General features: G+C 49.1%; 1 protein-coding gene across 3 annotated transcripts in view; it reads left to right on the forward strand.

The window, feature by feature from the left end:
• Positions 1 to 225: 225 nt before the first annotated feature.
• IGSF3 (immunoglobulin superfamily member 3) overlaps positions 226 to 27,195 on the forward strand; it is a 91,564-nt gene continuing 64,594 nt past the window's right edge. For 2 of the 3 annotated variants that reach the window (XM_041755832.1, XM_041755834.1), the window contains exons 1-2: positions 411 to 577; positions 1,021 to 1,694. In XM_041755832.1, the coding sequence (XP_041611766.1) occupies positions 1,652 to 1,694 (43 nt within the window). In that variant the 5' untranslated portion in view covers positions 411 to 577; positions 1,021 to 1,651. Of the gene's footprint in view, positions 336 to 410; positions 578 to 1,020; positions 1,695 to 27,195 lie in introns of those variants that run through there. The other variant, XM_041755833.1, reaches the window with a different exon arrangement.

A 27,195-nucleotide genomic window follows, 5' to 3' on the forward strand; every position in this document is an offset into this window, starting at 1 on the left:
CTCGGCAGGTGCGCGGGGGAGAGCGAGCCGCGCCCCCCCACGGTCGGCCCGGCCCGCCCCGCCCCCCCAGGCCCCGGGGCCAGGCCGCGCGGCTCCGGGGCGGGGCAGGGGCGGGGCGGGGCGGGGCGGGGCGGGGCCTCTCGCCCAGGGCCCCGCCCCCGCCCCGCGCGCGGCTGCACCGGGCGCAGCGGGCCGGGCTGGAGGGCGGGGCCTCGGGAGGGGCGGGCGCGGGGCTGCCGGTGCGGCTGCGGGGGGAGAGGAGGCGGCGGCCCCAGAGGCGTGCGCCCGGACCGCGGCCGCCGGACAGACGCGCGGAGGGAGAGGGCCGGGGCGAGGTCAGCGTCCGGGGCGCGGGGCGCGGGGGGCGGGGCGGCGCGGGGAGCGGGGGCGGGGGCGGGGGCGGGGGCAGGAGGGCGGCGGGCGCGGGGCCGGCTCCGCTCGGGGTCGGGCCCGAGACCCTCCCCGCGGCCGGTCGAGCGCTCGGCGAGCGCGCCCCGGCGGCGGAAAGCGCAGCCCCGGTTCGCTTCTCCCTCCGTCTCTTTTCTTTCCAATCAGCGAAAAATAAACACCCGGGAAGGTAAAACAATAGCGGGGCCACCTGGGACGCGGCGCGCGCGGAGCTCGGGGGCGGGGGCGGGGGCGGGGGCGGGCCGGGCCGGGCCGGGCCGGGGGGGGGGGGCCCGGGAGTGGCGGCCTCGCGCCGAGCCCCTCGCACCGAGCCCCTCGCGCCGAGCCCCTCGCGCCGTGTCCCCGCGGAGGGTGGGGCGGCCCGCGGCGGCCGGCTCGGCGGGAGGCGAAGGGAATTCCCTGGAGTGAGGCGCGTGGGCAAAGTATTGCGGGAGCCTTGGGGCTGCCCGCAGCTGCCCTGCTCTGGGCGGGGAAACTGAGGCGGGGGCCGGGGGCCGCTTGCCCAAGGTCAGCGCGCGCGGCCTGAGCGTCCTGCCCCGGAGCGGGACCCGGGCGCCCCGGGCTGCCCGGCGCCTGCTCCCCTCTGAGCCGTCCCTGTTGTGTTTGTTTTAGAAATTGCTGGCACCGTGGGACCCGCTTCGCTCGGGGCTGCTGGACGCCACGTCGCCCGCGTGTTGTGGCAGGTGTGGGGCAGGTGCCGCTCCGCGACCTGCCGCCATGGATGGAGGCGACTTTCTGATGGAGCGACCCAAACAGCCGGGGCCATTCCGGGGCGATTTAGCTGTCAGAGGTTTTGACAAAACCTGCCCTGTTCCCTTTGGGGAATCTGAATGAGGAAGCTTGCAGACACCTTCACTGGGAAGCCAAGGACATTGCTGTATAATCAGTGGATGAAAGGATTTTCTCAGACTCTTTTTTCCCTTTTCCTGGAGGATTAATTCACTGCAATCTACAATTCCAGTGGAAACCACAAGGCACGCGATGTGGGAGAAGCCTAGAGGGCCTTCAGAATTGTTCTGGACCCTTCCTTTAGCATAGGGGGAGTTCAGCAGAAGCCACCGGCGGCCCATCCCCCCCACCCCCATCTTGCTGATCTCTTCTCTTTAACCTCTTCTCATTTTTTGAGTTCAGTTCTGTTTCCAAAACTATCCTCGGGAGCTATTAAGTGGATTGCCAGAAATGAGAGATTAAGCGCCCAGAGAAGAGGGAACGTCCTGTGTTGTGTCTCCTCTCTGCTGCCGACATGAAGTGCTTTTTCCCGGTGCTGAGTTGTCTGGCTGTGCTGGGTAAGTGGCTCTGCTTTATCAGGGCGATCGATGTGAAAGTTTAACCTGCTCTTGGTTCCTGTAATTCCTTGTGGTTCTTTCCCATCAACACTTGGCATTGGGGGACACCAGGACGTAGCCGGTGTATATCACAGGTTGGAATGGGGTACCAAGAGGCCCGTTTCTGACCCAGGAGGAACAGTGAGATACTGTTTGTTGTCTTTGAGAAGGAACATTTGCTGTCCTTGAAAGGTCTTGTGGTGTGAGATTCTCCCATCTGCATGTCGGTGGTTTAGGGACTCCATGTGGCTTCTAGACTTCAGTGTCTTTGCCTCTGTGTTGGCCCGCGTTAATTCCTAATTCGAAGTGGCAGCATTATTCTTACTGTGGGGAAAGTTGGTTGTGGTAATGATGGTGCAGGTTTTTGTTTTTTTTTTGAGGAGGAAGTAGGCATGAGGTGGGACAGGGTGGTGAAGGGATGCATCACTCTACCTAAGTGGTCTGTAGGCTAAGAATGTTTGAGGATACCAGCCTTGTGTCCTCTTCACCAAGGAAACTCAGAGCGTGGTTCTGGGAGGAAGAGAGACTGGAGGAGTGGAAACTGCTTGGGAAGGGGTGTGTTAGGATTGGTTTTGGTGTCCCTACAGAAGGCTGGAAGGCTTAGAGCAAAGTGAAGAACAGTGGCCCCAAGAGGCAAGCCCTTGACACCTGTCCTAGGGATTCCGTCCCCATTGCCGAGGTCCCCCCACTTTGCACATACTTTCTGTGCTGTTGAGCTACATACGTGTGGGGTCTGAGGACACATGTTGGGTCAAGGAAAAACTCCCTAGCCAGGATCTGATGCGTCCTCCGTGTCCACCTCCTCAGACCTCACACAGGAGCAAACGCTCTGACCTCTCTGTGGTCCCATCCCCTGCATTTGGAAGAGGTCATCACTGCTGCCTGTAGTGCCTGCATTTTCAAGTCTAGATATTTTGCATTTATAGAGTTTACTCATGACCTGCTGGCCGTGGAGATTGCACTCATGCATTGTCTGTACCCTTGTAGGAGTTTACAGTTGGGTGGAAAGAACAGATTTTGGAGTTAGAGAACCTGATGCGAATCTCAGCCTTACGTGATCACTGTATGAACCTCAGTAAGATGGGTTGATCCCTCCAAGGGCTGTCTTAACGGTGAAAGGCTCTAAGGTGTCCTAAACATCTTGACTGTTTTGAAAAATGTCTGGAACACATAATAAATGTGTCCAGTTGGCGGTTCCCAAACTTGGGTGCATGATGGAATCACTGTGGGAGCTTTTAAAATTCCTTGTCTCCAGGCAGCAACCCAAGACCAAGGAAAACAGATTCGCTGGGAGGGTGACCCGGGCATCATCAGTCTTTCTGCTCTCCTAAGTAATTCCAAGTGAAAGAACCAGTGTGTGAATTCATTTATGCCAGCCCTCCCTGCCCTTGTGCACACGTGGACATGGGTCCCGTGGCAGGTTAATCAGTGTTCTGCCCAGGTGAGGGTGAGGATACGGTGTCCCCATCTCCTCGTGTCGCCTGTCTGTTCAGGCAGAGAGCTCTCTGTGCACCCCTCCTAAATATCCCACTGGCATTTGTTCATACTGTATTTGTCATTCATTTAGTGTCTGGGTTTAAATCAGTAATTAGTGATTCATGTGGATTCACGGAGGACAAACAAGGAAAGCCCTGGGGAGTTGGGGACGGTGGGATGCCTAAGGCGGGAAAGAGGACCGGCTGGAAGGGTGGGGCCCAGGGCCAGAGAAGGAGCCACCAGTGGCAAAGCAAGGATATGTGACATTTGTGCCTTTTGTTTCCTTGGGGTGCTCTAGAAATGTGAGGCCCCCTGCAGGTCCCCCCTGCAGTTCGCCCTCTGGGTCACTGTGGAATGGAGCTTGGGTCCTGGCATTGCTCTTCCCTCCACAGCCAGCCTCCTGTATAAACGGGGGCGCCGGGGAAGAAATGAGCATCAAGGTGGTGGGAAGGGGAGCACTGGCAGACGACTGGACGTGGGTGAGGGTGGGCAGGTTTAGAAGTGTGGGTGTCCCTGGTTTTTTGCACTCTGCTGCTGAAATCTCATCTTCTCCCAGCACCCGGTGACTGTCAGCATGGCAGGGAGGGGGGTCTTGCTACTGGCTGCTAACCTTGGAGAGCAGGAGGTGTTTGGGGAGGGAGCGCAACCCAAGGGTGGGGGGTCTTATTTCCTGCTTGCAGTCTGGTGTGGGCTGATTCATGCGTCAGCATTCTTGCTGTGCAATGTAAATTAATGTGTAATGTGGATTTCAAAGAGCACAGAATCCCAAGGTTTTATGCTCATGTGGGTCACACACCCAGAATCAAATTTTGTTTGTATAAAGTAGGCTAAGGCTAATAAGTACTCTGCAAAGTAGCATTGAGACAAGTGCTGCCAGCCTCCAGAAATGGCAGTTGGAGTTGAAAGACCCTATGATGGTACACCAGGGTGTATCCAGGGTAAATCTCGCACATGCCTGCAACTCCCTCCATGTCCTTAGACTTGTGCTTTCTGCTCCCTGCCTTTGCCAGTGTCTGGGATTTGGATCAGGTCCCTCCTTTTCTGCCTGTCTGGGGCCTTGATTCCTGCCCTTGTCTTTGTCCTACCGAAGCCACATTGACCGCTCTGTCATGTTTCTTCCTCTTGCAGCTCTGGGTGCCCCACCCAACTTGGGAGCCATTGGCTGCCACGGCCACCCATGTTCCAGTTCCAAAGCCATCCTAAGCCCCAGCCTGGTTGAGCCACGAGGGTAGTAAAGCCTCCACTGCTGAGAATGGGTGGAGCAAGAGGGGCAGAAGACGAAAGGGAGGGGGGCTGGTGTGACTGTGGCATGAATGTGGCATGCCTGTGAAAAGGAGGGAATGAGGAGAGGGAGAGCTAGCTGTGGCTGTGCCTGGCAGCAGCCTGCATGAATGACAGTGACATGGAAAGATGACAGCAATGTGGGAAAGACAGAGTGGGATTTGTGTCTACGAGAACAGGAAGGGGACAGTCAGGAAAGGTGATTAGAAGCTTCAGGCACACAAACCAAATTTCAGTTTTACATAGCCACAGATAGTTATGCCTCCTAGGCCGTGCTGATGTTGCAGACAAGACGACAGAGCTTTAAAAGTGTTAGCCAGGAAAGATACAGGAGGTTGGACCATCTCTGGATCAGCACAGGAGAATCTGTAGCTGGCTGATGATCTTCTCCGGTGAGAGAATTTCATTTGTCCTCTTGCTTGAATAGGATGGGACCGAGGCAGTGATCACTTACCTCCCAGTTATGGAAGAGGCCAGAGGATTCTTCCAAAAGAGACCGAAGGAAAACTTTGATGTTCTGATGAGAGTGAGTTCAGAGGCAGGACTCATGATCAAAGGCAGAAGACAGAAGGGAAGCTGCTTGGGGCAGTCAGGGAAAGAGTCCTTAAGATCGTGATTTATGGATGAACAAACACCATCCCCACCAGTTGTCACAGAGGTGGTGCACTTCCCTCTCCTGGGGACCATCTGACCAGGGGGCTGGAGAAGGAAATCCTTGTTAGGAGGTCTAAACTGGCCAGGATGCCTTTCAACTGTGCAAATTATTAAGCCCCCACTGGGCACCCAGGGCTGTGTTAAGACGCCCCAGTCTCCTGCATTTTGCATTGCAGTAAGAGAAGAAGAAGTAATGATACCACGTCTCCTGGCTCTGGCCTTTGCTGTGAAGCGAACCCTGTCTCATTAAGTCTTCAAAATATACCCACTAGATAGATGACTCACATCATCACCTTTCTGTAGATGGAGATGTTGAGGTCCAGGGAGGTTAAAGAGCTTGCCTTGGGTAGACTACTGTACCAGCTCCATATGGTGCTCCACAGTGGTAAGGACCCAGGCCCCTAATGTCTTGTTTCATGTGCATGCACCCATTCCCAAGGTCATTGCATAGTCCAAGATGGCTGTGCTAGCCCCAGCCATCACGAAGGAGATGAAGGATTGGCGACAGGCAAGATCTCATAATTTGGGGACACTTCTGGGAAGTTGCACACATCTCTTCTGCTTTCCATCTCTGTCTGCTAGAACTTGAGTGTATGACAATACATGGCTGCAAGGGAGGCTGACAGATATCATCCTTAATTCTGAGTGTCCAGCGAAAAATTGAGGGTTCTGGGGAGAGAACAGATTTTGGAGGGACAGCAACGGATTGCTGGCAGAGCAACAGAGCTAGTAAGTGGCAGCACAGGGTTTTGAGGCCAAGATTATTTGGTTCAAATCCTCTGTTCCTTCCATCTCGCCAGCTGCCCCCTTGGGAGTGTGCGGCCCAGCCCCTGGCTTCTAAGAAGCCTTATTGGGAGGGCATGAGCCAGATGAGCCACCAGTTGTTACAATGGGAAGCAACATAAATCAGCGTATAATTACACAAGCAGTGTTGTGGTTTTAGCAGTTGTACTGTAGTGTCTACAGAATGCTTATGTGCCAGTCACTGCTAGACACTTCGTAGAGCAAGCCGTTCTGGATGAAGGACCGGCTCTGTCGTTCTGACTACTATAGCTCCAGAGCTCAGCTCTATGCCTGGCACAAAATCAGTAGGTGTATAGGTAATTTTTTAATGAACACATGGTTTCTCTATTGGCTTCCTTGATCAAGATAAGGAAACTCAAGGCTCAGACAGTTTAAATCATTTTGCTTGAAGGACAAGTGCTAGAGATTGGCAGAGCCAGGATTTGAGTCCAAGTTTGGCTCTAGAGCTTGTGACCTTTTATGCCACCAGACAAGGGATCTTGACCTTTTTAGTGCCCGAGATTCTTTGGGCAGCCTGTTGAAGGCTGTGGACCCTTTCTTTGGATAACATTTTGAAATGCATAAATGAAAACATATAGACTAACAAAGGAAATCAATTATATTGAAATACAGTCATCAAAATATTAAACAAATTGTGATCATAGCAATATGCTTTTTCAGTAACGCATTAAATAATAAGCTCTAACAGCAGATCTGACAATTATTTTAATTATGGCATAGTGAGGCATGCAAAGGGTATGTTGAGGTATCTGTGTCAAACTGTGATGTGATATGAAAGCATGTGTGATTTCTGTTGTGACAAAGTCACAGGTCCTGGAGACATCGCCCGCGATGGCTGCCTGGATTCATAATCAAACAGTTCACATTCACAGAGAGGTTAGTTGAAAATAAAGGCATAATTTTTCCCCCCATTCAAGCTCACATACCTCCTGAATTCTGTTCAGGGACCCCTGTGAAGTTCAAGGTGAAGTTCAGTGTAGGTGGTGGTTGTCGGGAAGGCTCTGTGTGAGAGGACTTCATTAGCTTTCAGAAGTGGGCAGGGATTCCACGCAGGGAGCATTCTCTTCCCAGTAGAATCCTGATCCTGCAGAGGAGACAGCCATCATAAAGGTGGTAGAGTGGCCCTTTAGGGTTTGGACAAATGACTGTCAGTGGCTTTAGGGTCCAGTTCGTCTGGGATGATGAGGGCACAGAACTGGCTTAGGTTGTAATGAGTTTGGGATTTGGGCTTAGACTGGGTCCCCAGAGCCCAGGCAGACGACTTCCGCTGAGCCGTGGCCTGGAAACTGAATGAAGTGGCTCCGTTGCTGGCTTCCCATGGTCCCTGGCCTTGTGCATCCTCCATTATGGCTCCTTGATTAATATTTTTAAGTTCCTGCGGGATCTCTTCATTTGGCATGATTGGACACCTGTTTCTTTGCTGCTTGAAAGTGAGCACAGTTAACTCCTCATAAAGGGTTGGTTTTTAATTTAAGGAAATTTAGGACACCTGTGTGTGAATGCCCCCTGATTTTCAAAGAAGTGAGTGGTTGCATCAAAATCAAGCTTACATTTGTAGAAAAGCACACGTTGCCAAATTCCCTCATCAAGGACGCTTTATTAAGTGACTAATTGTGGGCCACAGTGGTGGGCACTTAACAAAGACCATGGCAGTGAACCTCCCGTAACTGGAACCCTCAATTAAGTGGGATTTTGTTTTTATTTTTGAACTCCACTTTCCGAAAGGCAAAAAATCAGAAGATGTGGTGGCAAGGATTTATTCTAGAAATTAGCTTCCAGGCCACCAGCAGTCCAGTCTGTACACCTTCCGCATCTATAATTATAGTAGCAGAAGAGAATGATGAGCCTCAGGGCACTGCAAGATCCTAAATCAAAGATTAAATTATATTAACTCTACTCAGACTGGAAAAGTGGTCAGATGTATTTTAAAAACCTTTATAACAGGCTTTATGGTAACAAGAGTTGAAGCAAAGTCTCTGCTTAATCTCCTATTAACCCTTTAATTAAATCCACCTGAAAACCCTGTCTCCGCCACCTGCACCATCCAAGTGACCCAGGCTTTGCTGGAGGCCACCCTGTCCGTCCCTTGTCTTCTAAGCGATGATCATCTAAGGCCAGCAGTCAAACAAATGGCAAGTCACTTTGCAAATGGGCAGGAAGACATGGCTAGGCCATGCCCCCTGAGGACAGACGTCTTTTGAGGAAGGAGGGGCCAGGCAAGTTTGTTCTTGTTTTCAGCCCAGCGAGAGCATTGAGGGAACGTTGACCAGGAGAGGGATGAGGCTGGAGTATCTTGTGAGTGGCCAGTCTGGAAAGGCTTTCTGGAAGAGCTAGAATGTTCGGCATTTCTGAAGTAATAAGAGAGTTGAGGTCCTGGCAGAACTGTGTGTGGGGGTGGGGGAGGGGGGTGGAGACCACTCTGGGCGCATGGGGCTGATTTGAGAAGGCTTCTCAAGGAGGGGAGAAGCCCGAGTGTCAGTGGGTTGGGGCCCTGGAGCTGCTGGTCCGTAAGAATTGCCAATGCCTCAGTTGGCATGAGGTCTTGGGTGTTTGGGCCTGAGACAGAAGGAAGGTACCAGAGACCTGTAAGTGGGTGTCCTGGAGGACTGCTGAAGTGGCCAGGGAAGGTAGGAGGTGTCCTGGAGGTGGGGGTCCAGGGTGGAAGTGAAGTATAACAAGGGAAGGGCTTTCGTGGGTGCCTCGGGGGGCTCAGTCGGTTAAGCATCTGCCTTCGGCTCAGGTCATGACCCCAGGGTCCTGGGATTGAGTCCCACATTGGGCTCCCTGCTCAGCGGGGAGTCTGCTTTTCCCTCTGTCCCTCCCCCTGCTCGTTCTCTCTCTCCCTCTCTCTCTCATTTCTTTCTCAAAGAAATAAATACAATCTTTTTTTTTTTTTTTTTTTTTTTTTTTTTTTTAAGGGAAGAACTTTCGTGTACCGTCAAAACATCGTCAGGGCAGTGAACTCAAAACAAAACCGTGAACTCAAAGATATCAGTGGCCTCTTCTTCTTGATTTTCAGGTCCCTAGGCCTTTCTTTTATTAAAACAGGGATGGGGGGTGGGGAAGGAATCTGATACCAGTTGTGTGTTCTTTTCCCAAATCTGATTCTTTGGTGTACAGGGAGCATGTTCAGGATCGCCTTAAATGGGCCTTCTTCTTATTTAATACTGTTTTTGTAATGCCCACTTTCCTATTCTCTGGAGCACAGTCCACACTTCCTTTCTTGTGGTGACTTCTGAGAACACCATCTCTGCCCTCAGGGTGCTGGATCCCAGCTTGGGGCACCTTGATGACAGAGTCCGGTCTTGAGGTAAGCTGTTGACCTCCTTCTCACGGCTCCCTTTTAGTACTTCCCTTCCCTTAGGGGCCCCATCTGTTTGAAATCTTCTGTCTTTCAGCATTAATTACTAATTAATCTGTTTTTCCTATGTAGTAACCAGTATGATCGCTCACACTTGATGTAGTGTTATAGTTGAGCTCTAAAGCAGAGTTAATTGGGCACTCTGCATTGCCCATGACCAAAAGACACACAGGGCTTTGCCTATTAGGTACCTTAGCCCTGGATCTGCAGTTTAGTGGAAGTGGTGTCATTGTTCGGTGTTTTGAAATGTCTAAGGTGGGGGCACCTGGGTGGCTCAGTGGTTGAGCATCTGCCTTCGGCTCAGGTTGGGATTCCAGGGTCCTGGGATCAAGTCCTGCATCAGGCTCCCCACAGGGAGCCTGCTTTTCCCTCTGCCCATGTCTATGCCTCTCCCTGCGTGTCTCTCATGGATAAATAAATAAAATCTTAAAAAAAAAGTCTAAGGTGGCCAGCTTTCCTACCCCACGTGATCCATTGAGAGCCTCCTGGCACTTGGATAACCTTGGTATTTGCCCATTCAGTGATTGCGTCGGTGACCTTGATTGACTTTGCCAGGAAGGACTTTCAGTAGGAAGAGCAACAGGAGCCTGATGCTGAGTAACCAGCCATTGCTGCAGGTCAAACCACACCTGTCCTGTCCAGGAACAACCTACTCCTCTTTCTTTTCTTTTTTAAAAGACTTCAGAGAGGTTTCACAACCTCTTAGAGGTAATAATCACATCAATCTTAAATTTCACTGAAGACTTGATTTGAATCAACTCATAATTTAAAACAACAAAATGCTTTAGGGTAACGTGTTGTGTAAGAGGAAGATCATGAGAAATTGGTTTCAATTTCAGAAGGTAGCTTATAATTGCTTTGTGTTTTGGATTTTTAAATAGTTGACAGAGGTAACAGGGGAGTATAGTTGTGTGATAAAAAATCCAGACAGTACAGAGAATAAAATGTGACGGTTCCCACTCTCTGCCCTATGCCCCTTACTGAGTCTGATGTATATTCTTCATAGTTTAATATATATTCTTCTAGATCTTTTTAATTCCTATGCATATATTCCCACAAATATAGATTTTTTTTTCTGACATAAATGGAATCATACAAAACATATTGTTCAAGAACTTGATTTTAAAAGAGTAATTTACCTCACTCTTTCTTCAGGCTTAATTTTATGGGCATATCAGAACTGATTTGGTTATTTTATAGTTAGTTGGAACTATAATTTGTGAAATCATTGGGGAGTAGTGAGCCTCATTCAATAGCTGTATCACGGAATAATTTTGTCTTGCTGTATCAAGAGCAAGAGTCATAATAAACACTACCCTTACGTTTTAACGTACTTAATGAAAATAATTGACTTGTTTATTCTGAATATTTTCTCCCCAAACACATAAATTTAACAAATTAAGTACACACATATTTTGTTGACTGTTTTAGTTATAATTTTGAAATGATGTTGAATTCAAATGAAGCCTATTTAAAACTTGCTAAGAGGATAACCATAAATCTTGGGTTTGGGGTTTAATTTAGTCAAGTTTCTTATTTGCTCACTGACTAGGAGAAAAAACGAGAGAAGTTTCCCTTGCATTTTCAATTCCCGAATAATTCTTCCATTTAGAGTGAACTGAATAACCACTGAGGTAGCTGGCTACCAGACATGTAAGACCTTAACACAAGAGAGCACTTATTTTTCTAGTGCTCCAGAAGCAGCTATATCTGTTAAAAAAAAAAAAAAAAAAAAGATGCTCATTTCAAAGTGTTGGGTTACTTCTCAGGTTCACGAGTATGACTGTCTTTAAATCCCTGGGAACAAATGCAGGTTTCTTGGATCATTCACCTTGAGTCCTGATTTTTTAAAAAATAATTCCCATTTGGGATGGATGGTTGTTGGATTCACATATCATAGTCAGCTCTTCTTCAGCATCAGGGTTTGACCTGCCACTCCCCATCCCGGAGACCACTGTTCTGCTACAAACCACTTATGATACTTTCCTAAAAAGAGTTTTCATCGGCTCATTCAGCAAATACTTGAATGCTAGCTCCTAGCAGTTGATTGTTGGGTTAAATCTTTTAAAGAAGAGTTAAAAGGTAAAATCATGAGAAACATTTTAAGAAGGCACCTGATCTGTATTTTTAATCTTAATAAATAGGTTAATTAAAAACACTCTGACATGGGGGAGTCTTTTCTTTCCCTAAGGTCTGTCTTGTCTTGCTGTTACTTAACATCTTTTCCTCCTGGTTTGTTCTCAGCTCTCCTTTAGCAGCTGTGAGTTACACATACCCTGTCAGTCCTGACGAAGGGCCTTTTAAGGAGTAAGACATGAATATCACTGATTGGGGGAGATTGGGGTGGGTGGCCCCTTGAGTGCAAATTCTTTCTCTTGAAAATGCACGAATATCCCCAAGTCCTGTATATGTGGAGCATCCTTATTCACTGCTGTGGATAATGTCTGTCTTTGGGAACTGGGGATTTCGTCCTTCGCTCTAAATTTCTAGGAAGCCAGGACAAAAGAGAACTAGAACAGTCACATACTTCCCATCTCGACAGGAGGTGGCATCCACACCAGGCTTTCTCTGGAGGACCCTCTGTGTGGGGAAGTGTGGTGGCCGTAAGGTATATGTGTCTCCTGCCTTATACTCTGCCTCCTACTTCCCCCACACAGTGACTCCCCCTCAGGGAGACTTGGGAGGGGAAGGCTGTCATGGGACCTCTCCAGGGTGGGCCTGGGTTCCAGAAATCGTTGAGACAGCTCAGCAGGGTCCAGGCTCTTCCAAGTCTACATCTCGCCAAGTCCCATCGTCCCTTCACCTTGGGCTACCCCTGAGCACTCACTGATCTGCACTTCTGAATGCCACCAGTGCTACTTCCCTTTTCTCCAACCAGTCACTTAAGTCTTAGGTTCCAGGCAGGTTGGAAATGCTGGACGAGGCCATCCTTCTCCTGGCAAGCAGCACTTCTTGGGGGCCTTTCTGGTGCTCCTCATCAGTTTTGCTCCGTGGTGGTTTCCTGTTGGTTTGGAGTTGGCTGGTCTCTTGGGAATTCTGCTTCCCAGATGGACACATCTGGCAATTTATCAGAGAGTGACTGTGTAGGTAGAGTCATCCTAGATTAATCCCGAAACTAGACCACCCTTTAGGAAGCTGGTTAGAGATGATAGGCTGAATAACTTCTTAAGGTCTTCTGATGGTGTGGTGCCAAAGAAAGCATGCTGGACAGTTTTGCCATCTGTCTTCTAGTCTTTCATGAGACAGGCAAGATCACATCTGAGTGCCCTGCCCAGCCTTTCCTCTGTCCCTCTGTCAGAAGGGGCTGGGGTCCCCAGCTGGGTGGGGTGCTGGAGGAACAGCATCTGTGACTCTTGTCACACGGATGAATCCAACGCTTCAGAGAAACTCCCTGCCAGTGGACTTCTGGAAGGTAGAAAGTAGATTGAGAACCCATGTGCCTCTTGGCTTGAATGTATTTGAAGAGAATCCTTAGGGATCTCATGGGTAATCCTCTTCTCTTAAAGGGGAGGTGTTCTGGAGGTGAGTTAAAGATTGCCACGGCCTGGGTTGGGGAGAGAGGGGCAGCGCTGGAGAACACCCCTCACAGAAGAGAAACTTCTGCTATACGTAGTCTTTGTTTTAAAATTAAAACATTACGTAATCCAAACATTTGCCTTCCCACTTTTACCCCCGCCACAGAAGAGCTGTAATTTCCCATATTTGGAATTTGGGGAGAGCCAGGCCTCATTTGAAGACAAGGCCAGATTCAGTCTGTGCTTTGGGGGAAAGTAAGTAAATACGAGAGCCTCGAGGGCTGCTGTATTTATGGTGAATCTGTGATTACTGCATGTGCCTCCTTGTCATAATTTATTCAGCAGCCCCCAATGTCCTGGAGCTGGTGCTGTGCCCATCAGTAATCTGACTCTTGTTTTCTTCTGCATATTTTCCCTTTTGCAAATGTATAGGCATTCAGCTTTAATCAAGTAGGCTTTTACTCTGTCATCTGTAACGGGGATGACTGAAGTCATGTGGAGGATTTTAAGTAACTAATCTCTTAAGACATTCAGAGCATAATCTCCTCCAACCCCTGATCATCCTGCCTGCATCGGAGAGATTTGCGAGGTTTTGCAAAGGAGGCAGGATGGGGACTTTGGCATCCTTCAGCGAGACTGGGGGTCTTCCTTGCTGGCGACAGGTTTTTGTTTACTTTTGGTGTGGGGACCTGCTGATCATTTGCCGGGTCAAGAGAGTTCAAGATGCTCCGTGAATGTGACCAGTGTGTTAGTAAATCTTGGAGCCGGTGCAGAAAATGAGAGGCCAGACCCACCTGAAGATACCATCCAAGCTCACGGATGTCTGCGCAGCACATCCAGGGCCAGCTCTCAGGGAGAGCCTGCGAGATAGATAAGAGGCCTGCCGGTCAGTGTTGTTGGCTGACACTGGTCATGTGTTACAGCAAGATCAATCAAAAGAGCAGGGGTGCGGGTCTAAAATGTTCATGTGGTCTCTGCTTATAATTGGAACGTGACTTCACATGCGTGTCATTTATTAGACTTAATTGGATTACGGTCGCTCTTCAAATTGCCCTTTCTCGATTTGCCATTTGCAGCCCCTCTCTGTAACCTCTCTGAGGTTAGCTCAGGTCCCTTGCGGGTCCCTGGCGTCAGAAGTATCCTCCCGCTAAGGAATTTGGTGAACATTCCTATAGGTGCAGACTTTTTGGTGCTTCCTCTTGGTGTGGTGATAGAACCCCTCCCAACATAGACTAGTGAGGAGGATTAGTTTGAATTAGTAAAATGTGTGAATTACCAAATATTTCTCAAGGACTTCACTGTTATTACTTTTAAGTAAATATTGTAACTCAAACTAGGCTAATAGAGCTCCCAATAAAGATCCTTAGGGGATCCTGTTTTAGTAGAGAAATCAGAATGATTTGCAATTAGTGCACCAATTGTTTATGTAAATGGAGTTTCTGAAAAACTGGATTGTGCGTGAAAACAGTGTTTTAAGTAGTCTCTGTGAAGCCCTGTGTACGTACGCTGCCGATTGGTTATACATGGTATAAAGACCTATTTTGCAAAGACCTAATTCAACCTTATTAGCAACATCTGGATTTCCAAGTTACTGAAGTTTTCTGATCTTATACCCCCTCCCCATGCTTCCATAGCACCTGCACTTACCTATTTTAACATGAGTTACTAAGCTTAGCAAACACCTAGCATGTTCTGCTATGTGCTTGTCAGTGTTTTATATGGAAACGACAACAATCATCATCATCCTTGTGTAGCTTATAGGCTCGCAAAGAAGTCAAGCAGTATACAAATAAGTACACATATAATTAATTACAGGAGTGAAGCTAGATGGTATATTACTTTTTAATTAATGATCTGATGCATCAGACTGTAAGCTCCATAAGGATAGGGATTATTTCTGTGTTGTTGACCATGGTTGGCGCTCCTTAACCAGTTGCGTGGCATGGAGCTATTAGGTTGAGTTGTATGACTTTGCCACATTTGTAGGTCAACAACAGTTGAGTATCGTCAGTGTCGTAGGGTTCAACTTAATGGTTGTCCAGTCGATATGTATTGAATGTTGAATACGTATTATAGTCAGTGAGCTCTTGGAGTACGCTGCATTTAACACAGTTTGCTTTAGCCAGGGAAATGTCTACTGCAGTATTTGAGAAAGAATACTGAAATTTCAAAGAGCTAAAACTCACAGACCCTGTGATGTAGATATGGTCCATCAGTGGGACTTCAGAGCCTTGTGTTCCATGTATCTTCTATGCAATTCTTGGCACATTTCCCAGCCTCAGGTGGAGACATGTGTACTTGGGGCAGGAGGGCTATCAGTAGCCTGGAGAATCCAGGAAAGTGTGCTGGAAAGCTGAGATAAAGACAAAGACCTGAGCAGGGTGGCCCAAGAGGAATGAGGAAGAAGAGACCCATCAGGGAAACCTAAGGGGACAACTCTTTAGTCCAGAGTGATGGGAGCACTTGCTTTGACAGCACAGACCTCGAGTGTTCTCTGATTCAGCAGATTTGTGTGTACCCGCAAAGTGCTTGGTTACTTGCTAGACACCGACAGACCTCATTGTGAGCCTCCTTTGTGCCTGACAGGTTGTGGGCTGATCTCGTAGATCGCTGGCCCATTGGAAGCAAGGGTTGAACTGAGGAGAAAGCCCAGCTGGGCCCTGCTGGGAGAAGCCCAGCCCTCTGGCCTGTGGCCTATTCCCTATCTGTGGAACTGGGAGTTGGGCCCAGCCAAGGGCTTGGACCAGAGCGTCCCAGACCTCCTCTGCTAAGTACTTTTTTTTTTGCATCTGTTTGGATTTATTGGCCTTCTTTCCAGCTTCTCTGCACAAATGTCCAATTGTGCCACTCTATTATAATGCTCACTATTTTCTCACACCCACAGGATAATTTCTAGTTCAGCTCAATTCCACAGCTAATTCTTGAGCATCCTTATGTGCCAGCAAAGGATGGGGGTGGCAAGTTAGGAACATAAATATGTGACATGGGTGCCTGGCCTGTGGGAGACACTGTTGGTTGCCCACACAACAGCTATTCTTTCCTCGATGGCAGAGCCCTGATTTGGTTCAAAGGTCATGCCTCTCTCCCTGTACTACTCAAGGAAAAATGACTGTGCTTCTAGCTCCAGAGTAAAAGCTGACCCATCTAAGCCAGTCATGAAGGTCATAGCATAGACATGAGTGAGTGACAGGGTTTTGGCCAGTGAGATAAGAGAAGTCCGCTGTGGGGATCTGGGAAAAAAGTCTTCTCTTAGAAACACAAAAGAAGGACAGCTCCTTTGACTAGATTTGTGGAAATGAGGCAGCCATTGTATCACCATGAGGAAAGTAAACCCGTTGAGCCCTCAGAGGGGAGGAACCAGGGTCCTTGATTGCAGAGCCACTGAAGACCAAGCAGGTTGACTTCCATACTTCCAGTCTTCACTGTTTCAGCCAGTTGAGTCGGTGTTTTCTGCTACTTATAGTTGAAGGCAACCTGTAGACACTCCCTCAGAAGAGCAGGAAGTAGGATTTATGCTTATAAAAAAATACAACTCAGCTTATCATCAAAAGGCACACTATTCAGAGCTAGTGCTGAGCCCTGGGGGTGAGCCAGAAAAGGAGAGGTAAGTCCACTGGTGGGCGAAGCTTGAAGAGATTGTGTTTGGAGTGGATCCTGAGGTTGGATTAGGATTTGTGTGGGAAGAGCAGAAGGGGATTCTGAGCCATGGACGGCATGAGCAGGCCTGCAGAGACAGGAGTGGACATGGCACTATCAGAGAACAGTGAGATTATGTCATAATTCTACAAGCAGATCCTAGAGCACTTCGAGCTACAGGCTTATTAGAAGGTGACCCTTGACTGAGGCAGTGGGAAGTGTCATGAGCAGGGGAGAAGCTAGGAGATGGGGTGGCAGCCATGGACCTGGTTGGTCAGAAGGGAAGACAGGAAAATCCTAGTGGAATAATTCAGTTATAGGTGGTGAGATTCGAGTTGAAAGCAGTAAGAAATGGAAGAAGGTTATCAAAGGAAAATTGTAGAGGAATAAAATAACTGCTAAGAGAAGGGTTGATTGGATGTGGGCAAAAGGGGAAGTATTTGAGTGTGATGGCTTGGGAAATGACATAAAATGGAAATTTGAAAGAAGGGATTGATTTTTAGGGTGATGCTGTCTAGTCTTTGTCACTGGGGTTTGAGGTAATGATGGAAGATCTAAGTAATGGGACCTCAAAGTCATCTGAAAATACGGGTTAGGCCTTGGGAATGAGAGGCCAGGGTTTAAGATGATGGGACAGGGACAACACAGATCTGCACATACTCCCCCAGATTTGCAGTGTTGTGGGGTCATGTGACCAATCTTAACCAATAAGATGAGTGAGGAAATAACAGGTATCATTTCCTGGCAAAGGCAGCTAAAAGCTTGTATTCCTGCATTTCTTCCCAGGACCCCCACCCATCCACCTGCAGGCCAGAGCATGCTTGGGGCTAGGGGGCCAGGGCAGTGGATGTGGCCCCAGGGGGAGAAGAGCCTCCTCCTAGCATAAGACTTCGATTGCTCCACCTTTGGGTGGTCGATCCTCATGGAAGCCAGATCTACAGCTATAACAGGGTGGCATTGCTAACTTCTGTTTATGTAGGATGCAGGTTGATATGTGGTCTTCAGGTTACATTTTTTTTTTTTTTAAGATTTTATTTATTCATGAGAGAGACAGAGATAGAAGCAGAGACACAGGCAGAGGGAGAACCAGGCTTCTCGCAGGGAGCCCAATGTGGGACTTGATCCTAGACCCCAGGATCACGCCCTGAGCCAAAGGCAGACACTCAACCACTGAGCCACCTAGGTTACATTTTTAAAAAGATTTTATTTATTTATTTGGCAGAGAGAGCTTACAGAAATAGGGAGAGGGAGAAGCAGACTCTGTGCTGAGCAGGGAGCCTGACATGGGGCTCCATCTCGGGACCCTGAAATCTCAGGACCCTGAGATCGTGACCTGAGCCGCAAACAGACTCAACACACTGAGCCACCCAGGCACCCCTTCAGGTTACATGGTTTGCTCAGAGGTCTGCGTTGAATGGGCTAGAGCTTGCTGGCAGCCTCTCCTACCTCTGGGGTCTTAGTGTTCTTGGAGGGTGAGTTCATTTCTTGACCTGCCCCACAAGGCCTTCTAGCTTTGCCGGGTAGGGGCTCCCTGCTCAGGAGCTGTGGCGGGGAGATGGCTGCTGTCTCCGCAGGTACTAGAAGGTCAAGTGGCTTGTGCAGGGGAATGGTGACCAGCTTTCTCTATCATCCGTGGAGCTAGACCTGGAGCTCTGGGAAGAAGTTCCAGACCTCCAGATTAGACTAAGAATGAGGGGTTTTAAAAAAATCTTTCTTTCCTTTTCTCAAGAGATTGAAAATGTGCCTTCTCTTAAAGGCTCACGGGTGTGGAGCTAGGCCTAGGCCCTGGGACTAGACCACTCTGTTACAGCGCCGGGTTCCCTTGGCCGGGCCGACTCACATTATTCCTGAGGGCAGGGGCCGGGATGCAGTGCAGGCAGGCATCTGGCATCTGGTTTTTGTCAGGCAGCGAGTAGAAGTGCAGATGCCGAATCTGATCTTGTTTTAAACAAAGCAGAGTTAGATGCGGGGGAAAGGCTTTTGTGAGGCGCCTCTCCTGCTCTGGGTGTGATCGCTGGTGTGTCCTGTTTCTCATCTAACTGAAAACTGTGAGCCCACAAATACGGAGAGGAAAGCCCTTGAGGCCGGGGGATGGCCACCATGGGCCCCTCAGGCTTTTCTCTCTGAATTTGAAAACTTAAACGCATGGAGAGGCCATTTCTGTCTCCTGTGGCTTTTTTTTTTTTTTTTTAATTTTCTTCCACTTCCGACAGCACAGAGGTGTCATAGATATTTATTGGCGCCATTCTGTTCGTGCACAGCCACTCTTACTTTACCCACCGCTCTCCCTGCTTCCTCACAGGCCTAGAGGGTCCAAGTGTCGTCCCAGGAGGAGGATGACACTGAAGCCATCTGTCAGCCTGGCCTTTCCTTTGTCCATCTGTCCTTCCAGTCATCCTTCCATCTGTCCACCCAGCCAACATTCACTAAGCATTTGTCCCTGAGCCAGCAGTAGGATTTGGGGCAAGCTACTTAACTCTTCTAAGCTCCTATTTAATTCCTCGTCTGTAAAACAATAGGAGCCACTCAATGTGGGTTAGTGTGAACACCGACTGGGGCTCAGGGAGGAGAGTGGGGGCGTGTGCCTGGCACCGGGTACCCGCTCAGGGACTGGGTGCCTCCCTGGTGTGCTGACTGGCTGCAGGTTGCCTTGCACATGGGTGGCCATTTGGAGATTGGATTTAGGCCATAGTACAGAATGGTTAGCTATAAATGCCAGAGACCTTTGGACCTTATTGTCACATTCCTCCGGATATCTTGCCATTCTTGTCTCAATCTTGGCGGGGCTGCTGTCACCAGGCTCCAGAAATCTCCAAGCATTGATTATCTGCATTGGCCTCAGTGTTTACCGGCCTTGACGTCGTTGGACGTTGAGAATGTCAGCCTCTCGGAAGGGGTTCCTCACCCTGTTGACTGGGCAGGACTGCTGGGTCTGGCCTGCCCGTCTGCTTCACCCTTTTCTTTTTTTTTTTTTTTTTTGGCCACCTACCGTACCTGTGCGTCTAATACGTGAGCCATTGTTACCTCCAGCTTTCTCCATATGCTCACTCTTCCATGTCTGTCAGGGCTACTGCTCTTTTGCCTGTTCTTCAGGATTTCCTTCATTTTTGCCTTCTTTTCCAGCACTTTCAGGGAGCAGTGCCGATGTCATGCACTGGGCTGGGTATTTTGGAAAGAACCTGCACCGGCATTTGTGTGTAAGAGAACAGTAGCCTAAGGAGAGGGTCCCGGGGAAGTGAGTTGTTTGTCATCGGATGACGTGCTGGGGAAGGGCTTGGGGAGACACCCACCTTACCGGAGATGGTGCCGCCTGGAGCAAGGATGTGCAGGTCAGCTACCAGGCTCTCCGGCTGGTGGCAGTGGCTCGTGACCTGAGGGACACACTGTTTGAGCCCCTGCCTAGCTTTGTTGACCAACCTTAGTGGTCTCCCTTGTCTTTCTCCACCAAGAACTCACTTGCTTCTGCCTCTGGCGATGTTGGTCTCCTGGAGGCACTCTTTGGTGGCCACTCTGTGCCTTGTTCCTGCTCTCCTCCAGCGCCTTGAGGACATTCTGGCCTTCACTCTTCATGAACCAAAAACTAACCCCGACTTGGCCTGTTGAGCGTATTGTGCTGGGAGGAACTTTTGGAGCAAAGTGAGACACACCAACGAACTGGCACCATCTGCTTCCAAGCTTTTTATAGTTCCTCGAAGTCTTGTGGATCCGTCCTCTGTTTGACCCCCACCCCCTAGAAGTTTCTAGTTCCTCCTGAAGATCATGATAAAGGCATTTTAACCAGAAGCCAGGCAGAGGAATGCGCTCTCCTGGCGCCTGTGGGAAGGGATGGGGCGTGGCCAGAGCTGGTGTTCCGTGTCCCACAGCCCCAGGGTCCAAACAGCAGAGGGAACAAGCCACAGGGTGTTATAAAGGAGACTTTGTCCTGCTCCAGCTCAGCTCTGTGTTTAAGCCAGCGACTGGAGATGATGCAGTGTGGGCAGGCCCTTGCTACATGACCTCTCATTAAGGTAGAGGAAATGAGAGGCCTGGAAGGCCCCATCCAGGCTGGCCTGGAGCACAACGGTCAACAGCAGCCCTGCACTTGCCACCCCCTCTGTGCTATCCTCAGGCTTCCCTTCCTCCAGCCCGCGAGCAGCCATGTCAGGTTCCCCCCCCACTGTCTGAGCCCCACTCGGGCTGCAGGCCCCCCTCCTTGTCCGGCTGGACCCAGCCTTTGCCCTCCTGCTCTGCCCAGGGTTTCAGCTTCACTGGGACCTCTGCTGCGTGGCTGGCCTGGGGCTAGTAGGAAGGCATATGGATCGGTAGGGTGACTCCTTTGCACTGAGGAGGGAAGCAGAGGCAGACGTTTACTGAATTCTCACATCAGTCCAGGCTCTGCACGTTCACTTGCATTCTCTGACTTCATCAGAGAACGGTATCAGGTCTGAGGACTGGCACGCACCCCCACCCCCCCCATGTCCAGACAGGGCAGTTGGGGCACAGCAAGGTCATGTGATTTCTCCAGGTCACAGCCTGCACGGACCACTGTCTACTGAGGAACAGGAACCCAGTATTGTTCTAATCCGCTTTATTGTGCTGTAACTAACATATAGCAAAATTCCCATGTTAAGTATGCTGTTCTCTGAGTGTTGACCAACATAAACATTTGTGCAGATCACCATCAGCGTCCAGGAGAGAACCCTCCTCTCACCCCCGAAGTTTCCTCGTCACACCTGCAGGCACAGCAGCCATGGATCTGGTACCTGTTACTATGGTGTTGGGCTGGCTGGAATGTGGGCTTCACTGAATCCTGCAGTATGAAGCCTTTTTGAATTTGTCTTCTCTCACCCCGCATAATGCTTTTCATAATTCATGCATGTGGCTGCATGGATCTAGTTCATGTTTTTTGCTGAGTGGTATCCCGTAGTACAGATGTATCATGTTTTGTGATGGACAGAATGTCCCATTGATGGACATTTGGGTTGTTTCCAGTTTGGGGCGATTATAAATAAAGCTGCTATTTCATGTATAAGTCTCTGTGTGGATATAGGCTTTCATTTGTCTTGGTAAATACCAGGAGTGGGATTGCTGGGTCATTCAGTGAGTGTATGCGTAACTTTATAGCAAACTGCCAGATTATCTCCTCAAGTGGCTGTGCCACCCCACATTCCCACCAGCAGTGTCTGATGGGGACCTGACACAGTTGACTCCTAACTGGGGGCCGTTCTGGTCATCCACCCCACAGGGTAGCTAGCTGCTGTTGTGTTAGTGGCTGGTAATCACATTGATGTGTCTTGAGCTTATGCTTTCTCTTTGCTTTCCTTTTTCTTTTTAACGAGTTGTTTGCCCTCACATTTATTCAGATTAGAAAGCCAATCCCAGAAACCCCAGAACCATTTGAGAAAACACATATTTAAGATTCTTTTCCTCTAGAACCATCCTACGTACAAAAATCAGTATCAGATAAGTGGTTCTCCTGAGAAAGAGAACATAAATATTTATAGCATGAACGTATATATGTATGCATGTGTACGTGTATATGTATATTTACACACATATACAAATGTGTATAATGTATATACACAGAAACACACATAAGGAGATTTAAATTTTGGAATTATTCTTGTGGTTGTGGGTTTGGCAAGTTTGAAGTCCCTAGGGCAGGCCCGAGTACTGGAAACTCAACGGGATTTTACCCTGTGGTCTGAGGCTTGATTTCTTCTTCACTAGAGACACTTTCATTTTTCCTCTTGAAGGCTTCAGCTGAGTAGCTGAGACCCACCCATATTTTCAAGGTCGAGATCTTCTAAAGTCAACTGATCCTAGATGTGTTTGGTTCAGTAACTGGCTGCTGTAGTGGCTGGGTTATGGTAACCAGTTGCTGAGACTGCCCTTTTAATGCAGGATTTCTGGAAAAGTCCTTACGCTTGGAGCCAGTTGAGGTTCTAGAAAATTAGAGAGGTTTTCTTCAGGTGGCCCTTGGCGAGTCAGGCCAGCCTCATTTCTGATCACTACCCCCTGCACAGATGTCCTTTTTTGCTGGCTTCTCTGCCATCACCTCGGTTTGTAATTTGGAGTCACTCCTTAATAGGTGCCCAGTAACTGCAGTTTCCTATGGTATTTTCCAGGTATGTCCCTGATGTTTTGATAGCTCCAAATGGACAGGGGTGCTGTTGGATTACGGTTGGCCCTGGTGTGACTCTTGGGGAAATGAGAGAAGGAGTTTAAGGAACATGTAGTTGTATTTTCTTTCTTTCTTTCTTTCTTTTTTTCTTTCTTTCTTTCTTTCTTTCTTTCTTTCTTTCTTTCTTTCTTTCATGATTTTATTTATTTATTTGGGAGAAAGAGAGAGAAGGAGCACAAGCAGTGGGGAGCGGCAGAGGCAGAAGGAGAAGCAGACTCCTCCGCTGAGCAGGGAGCCTGATGCAGGGCTTGATCCCAAAACCCTGGGATCATGACCTGAACCAAAGGCAGACGCTTAACCACTGAGCCACCCAGCCATCACGGGTTCACTTTTTTCTTTATTTATGGTAGCATTTCCTATGTGGGGACTGCTGACAGGTGTTCTTTGGTAGAGGTCTAGATGAAGGAAGCCCAGGTCCTCTGCTCTAAGGCATTGGTGTCACAGAGTGGAGTACAGAACACAGAAGTGTGTCCTGCATTACACTGGGGTGCAGCGACCTCACCCAATCCGGCCCCCGGTTTGGGGAGAGTAGCAATTAGCTGGGGAAAGTCCTGCCCTCAGAAAGGGAAACCTTGGTTTCCTACCCTTTCCCTGGTTCCTTCTAACTTTATGACCTTGGGTGAATCATCAGACCTTTCTGGACTTCAGCTTCCTCACTGAGGCGTAGGAACAATGGTCTGTGTTGCTCAGGGGGTTGGCTGGTCAGCCGCACCGTCCACGGGAAAGCTTCTTGTGTACACACATGGCATCATGAGACTTGGCCTTGGCCCAGTTCTGAGGGAGGCCAAGCTAACGCCAGGAAGCCACTTCCTCCTCCTGTCCTCTGGGATTGCTGTGCCTGGAGCCCCTGGAGCACCAGGCATGGATGGGTGTGACTGGGGCAGGCTGGCTCTGGGGCCGTGTCAGCTGAGAAGGGCCAGCCTCTGAGCACAGGGCATGGAAACTTCTTAATTGCTCCCACACACTGATAGTCATAAATGCACAAAAGAGGACAGAGCCACTGATGAGCAGCTAGGAGTCAAGGACACAAAGGACTGTCAGGGGAGGGAGTCAAGGCCCCCGAAGGTCACGCGAAGAGTATCCATCCCAAATGGGATTTCTCAGTGACTGAAGGGTGTGAATACAAAAGTAGCTGGATTCTAACACTGAGGTGAATGGGCCTTTAGGAGAGGGGCAGCCTTGTGGGAGAGACGAGAGCACTGACCTGGGAATTAGAAGACTCCTTGTCAGCCACTAGCCATGTGACCTTGCACAGGTTGACCTCAGTTCCCTCTCCTGTGAGTCAGGGGGCAGGACAAGATGACCCGGCTCCAGAGCTGTCACACAGCATTTGGCGAGTGTGGCGATACAACCCCAGCCCCTCTCACTGTTCACACTGTGCTTCTCAGACCAAGACCTGCAGGCAGCCTCTGCTGTTACTGGTGCTAAATCCCTGTGGTTAATGCAGAACTGCTTTAGGGGGAGGGGTGGGGGAGTGGAGGCTGCAGGTTCAGGTGGTGGGATGATTTCAGGCAGTGACATGCAGAGGAACAGGAAACTGGCAGATGACTTCAGGAAGCAGTTGTGGCTGTGGGCTCTCTGGGCCTCTGGCCCGGTGGCCCCCTGCTGACATCTGCCACCCAGAGCTCTCCAGGCCCAGGATGCAGTGATTGATGATGGTGCAGAGGAACCTCCGCCCCGAGGGTTTTGCCTTCCTGAGGACATCTGTTCCCTGATGGCCCCACAGCCCCAGCTCTATACCACCGGGTCTAATTCTGGTTGAGACTTTTCCTTTTCCACATTTTCTTGCCAACTTGAGCGAATGTGCTTCTTCCCCACGTGACTGGCATTTCTAGCCTTCACCTTGGCCAAATTGTCCTCTGTCCTGAATCCCACTCTTTGTTCTTTTGAAGTTTATCTTTTGCACCACAGGCCTGGACCCCTGCCTGTCAAGCAGAGGCACTCAGGTCCTCCCTGCTCTGGCTGCTTGAAGGCACCCAGAATTCTGAGATCATTCATCAAGACCACACTTTAAAATCTTTAAAAATAAAATAAAATTCATCTTCAGAATAACAAGGAGGTAATAGTTTGTCCACATCAGATTGGTGAAAATGGAATAGCCAGACAATACCAGGGAGTTGATGGAGATCTGGAACAGAAGGAACACTTAAACCCTGACCTTGAGAATATAAATTGGGGTTGCAGTGTTGCAGAGCGATTTGGGCAATGCGTAGCATGACTGGAGATACCCTTAGATGAACAATTACAAGAATATTTAGTGTAGTGTAGGGTTGGAAACCACTTGAAAGTTCATCAACAGGAAAATGAATAGATAAACTGTGATATATATAGTGAACATTCATACAAGGGACTGTAATATACAACAATCAAATAAAATGCTCTGGAGTGACACATGTCAACAGAGATTACTCTCAAAAATGTTTTGTCAAATAAAGATGCAGAGTGTATATACAGTGATGCTATTTTAAACAATTTGGAAATGTGCAAAAACTCTATATTGTTATACATACATAGCAGAAGCCTAAGAACACACAGGAGTGGTAAATGCTGAGTGCAGAATGGGACGAGTGGGGAGCGGGGAAATTCAGACTTGGTCAGCGTCTGTGAGGCTTTCTTTCTTGGAAAAAAGAATTTTTAGCAATTGTGACAACATAGTAGGATTTGACAGCCCCGGATAGGCACGGCTATTTATTATTCTTTATACTCTTTTGTGTGTTCCAAATGCTTCTTCATTCAAAAATTAAATTTAAGAAACATGTAATTATTTTCCATCTTCTGAGCTTGAACTGAATCCACTGTTGTCACATGATGTCATCAGCATCCAGACTGAAGCTGAGACACTTGTCCAGTCCTGAGAAAAATGCATGTTTTGTCATCTGATGACAGTAGGACATGGACACCCCCCTAAGATTTCCTAGAGGTCCATGAGTCCACGTATTTTCCAGACACTTATATTGACAGTTAGAAAAAGCCAAGTAATGAAACCCTAAGGATTTGACCTAACAAGCCATAGAAGAAGCAATTACATTGTACTTTCTTTCTCCTTTTAGAGAAGGTGGGAACAGCATGGAGGGAGGGGGCGAAGGGGGACCCTTCCTTCCCTGTATGTAGTCTGGTCCTAGATGTGGTTTCCTTCCTCTTATCTGTAGTTGGTTAACACCTATCTCCACACCTGAGGCTTGCACCCATGTAGGACAGGTGGGTAGGATTTATATAAAAAGGCCTGGGTGACTAGATGTATGCAGGATGAAGGGCCTGTCTTTACCAGAAGACCTGGTCCCTACTTATCCATCTTTGCCTGGGTTAATACTAGCCTTTTAGCCAGGGCCCACAGCAGTCCTCTCAGTGAACTCATCCTTTGTCCTCTGGCCTTGTGGTGCCCTTTGCTCACATGTGGATAAGTCCCTCCCCATACTGGTCCCTGGGCTGCCTGCCCAACTCCTATTTAGTTCCTAAGACTCGGATGAAGGGGATCTTCATGAGACACCCTCCCTGACTCCTCAGGTTGACCCCACCCTCCCCTGGGCCTGTGCAGAGAGCTCCTTAGCTGGCTGGTGCTTCATTCCATGTCTGTCTCCCTACCTCTGCCTCTTCGCTGGGTGATGATGCAGGTAGAATGGTCCAGAGCACAGATTCCCTATGTGGCCCTGGGCAGATGACTTAACTTGCCCACGTTCATCTGCAGACAGGGATGAGACACTTCATGTTGTGTGGATTCAGAGCAGGGCCTGGCAAGACTCAGTGCTGAGAGTCGCTGGTGCTACCATTGTTATTTACCCTGGTTCCTCCCTCGTCCTTCCTTTCTGCTACCTTTGCTCCTTCCTCTTCCTTTGTGCTCACTGTTGTTCGCTCACCAACATGGGAAGGTGGAAGACACTGTAAGAACCTATTGATGTGGATGATGGATGGCGGATTTGTTGGGCAGGGGAGGCAAGTTTTGGGAGGACTGGGGGGGATTGGATGGGTAGGAGAGTGGGCTAGGGGTTTGGCTGTCTTGAAGACCAAGAGGAAGCATTTAGATGAGAAGGGACTTGCAGAGTGGAGCCACCAGAAAGAACACATTTTCTTGAAATTTATTTGTATTTTTAATACGTGTTGGAATAGCCTTTGTTGAAAATGCCTGCCGTGGGTACCAGCAAGCGGTGGGGGGATGTGGTGCACTTCAGTGCAGGGCAAGTGCATGGAGGTCTTGTGCCCAAGCATCGTGTTCAGGTTCTCTGGCTGCATGAGGGTGTCTGAGATTCTGCCCCTGGCCTTTCTGCCACCTTCTAGCGAGTTTTGCTGAAGGTGAAGGTCACGTCATTTAAAGGGCATTAAAACAAGAAGACACAGCATGTTTGTTGGTAGGTAAGGAAGACAAACACGAGGCAGGCCGATGGTCTTCCTTCTGTTAGGTTGGAACAGGGATAAAGGTGAGGTTGGGAATCCAGCTGCACAAGTGCTAGAGTGGGAGGCTGTGGGAAGAAGCAGGTTGTAGTTGGCGGGCGCCAGCCATGAGACGTGGCCACCAAACAAAGCTATCTTGTCTGCACTGAAAGAAATTTCGGTGTCCAGCACCAGGGTGGTGGTGTG

Source organism: Vulpes lagopus, chromosome 5 (assembly GCF_018345385.1).
Source record: "Vulpes lagopus strain Blue_001 chromosome 5, ASM1834538v1, whole genome shotgun sequence".
NCBI classification, from domain to species: domain Eukaryota; kingdom Metazoa; phylum Chordata; class Mammalia; order Carnivora; family Canidae; genus Vulpes; species Vulpes lagopus.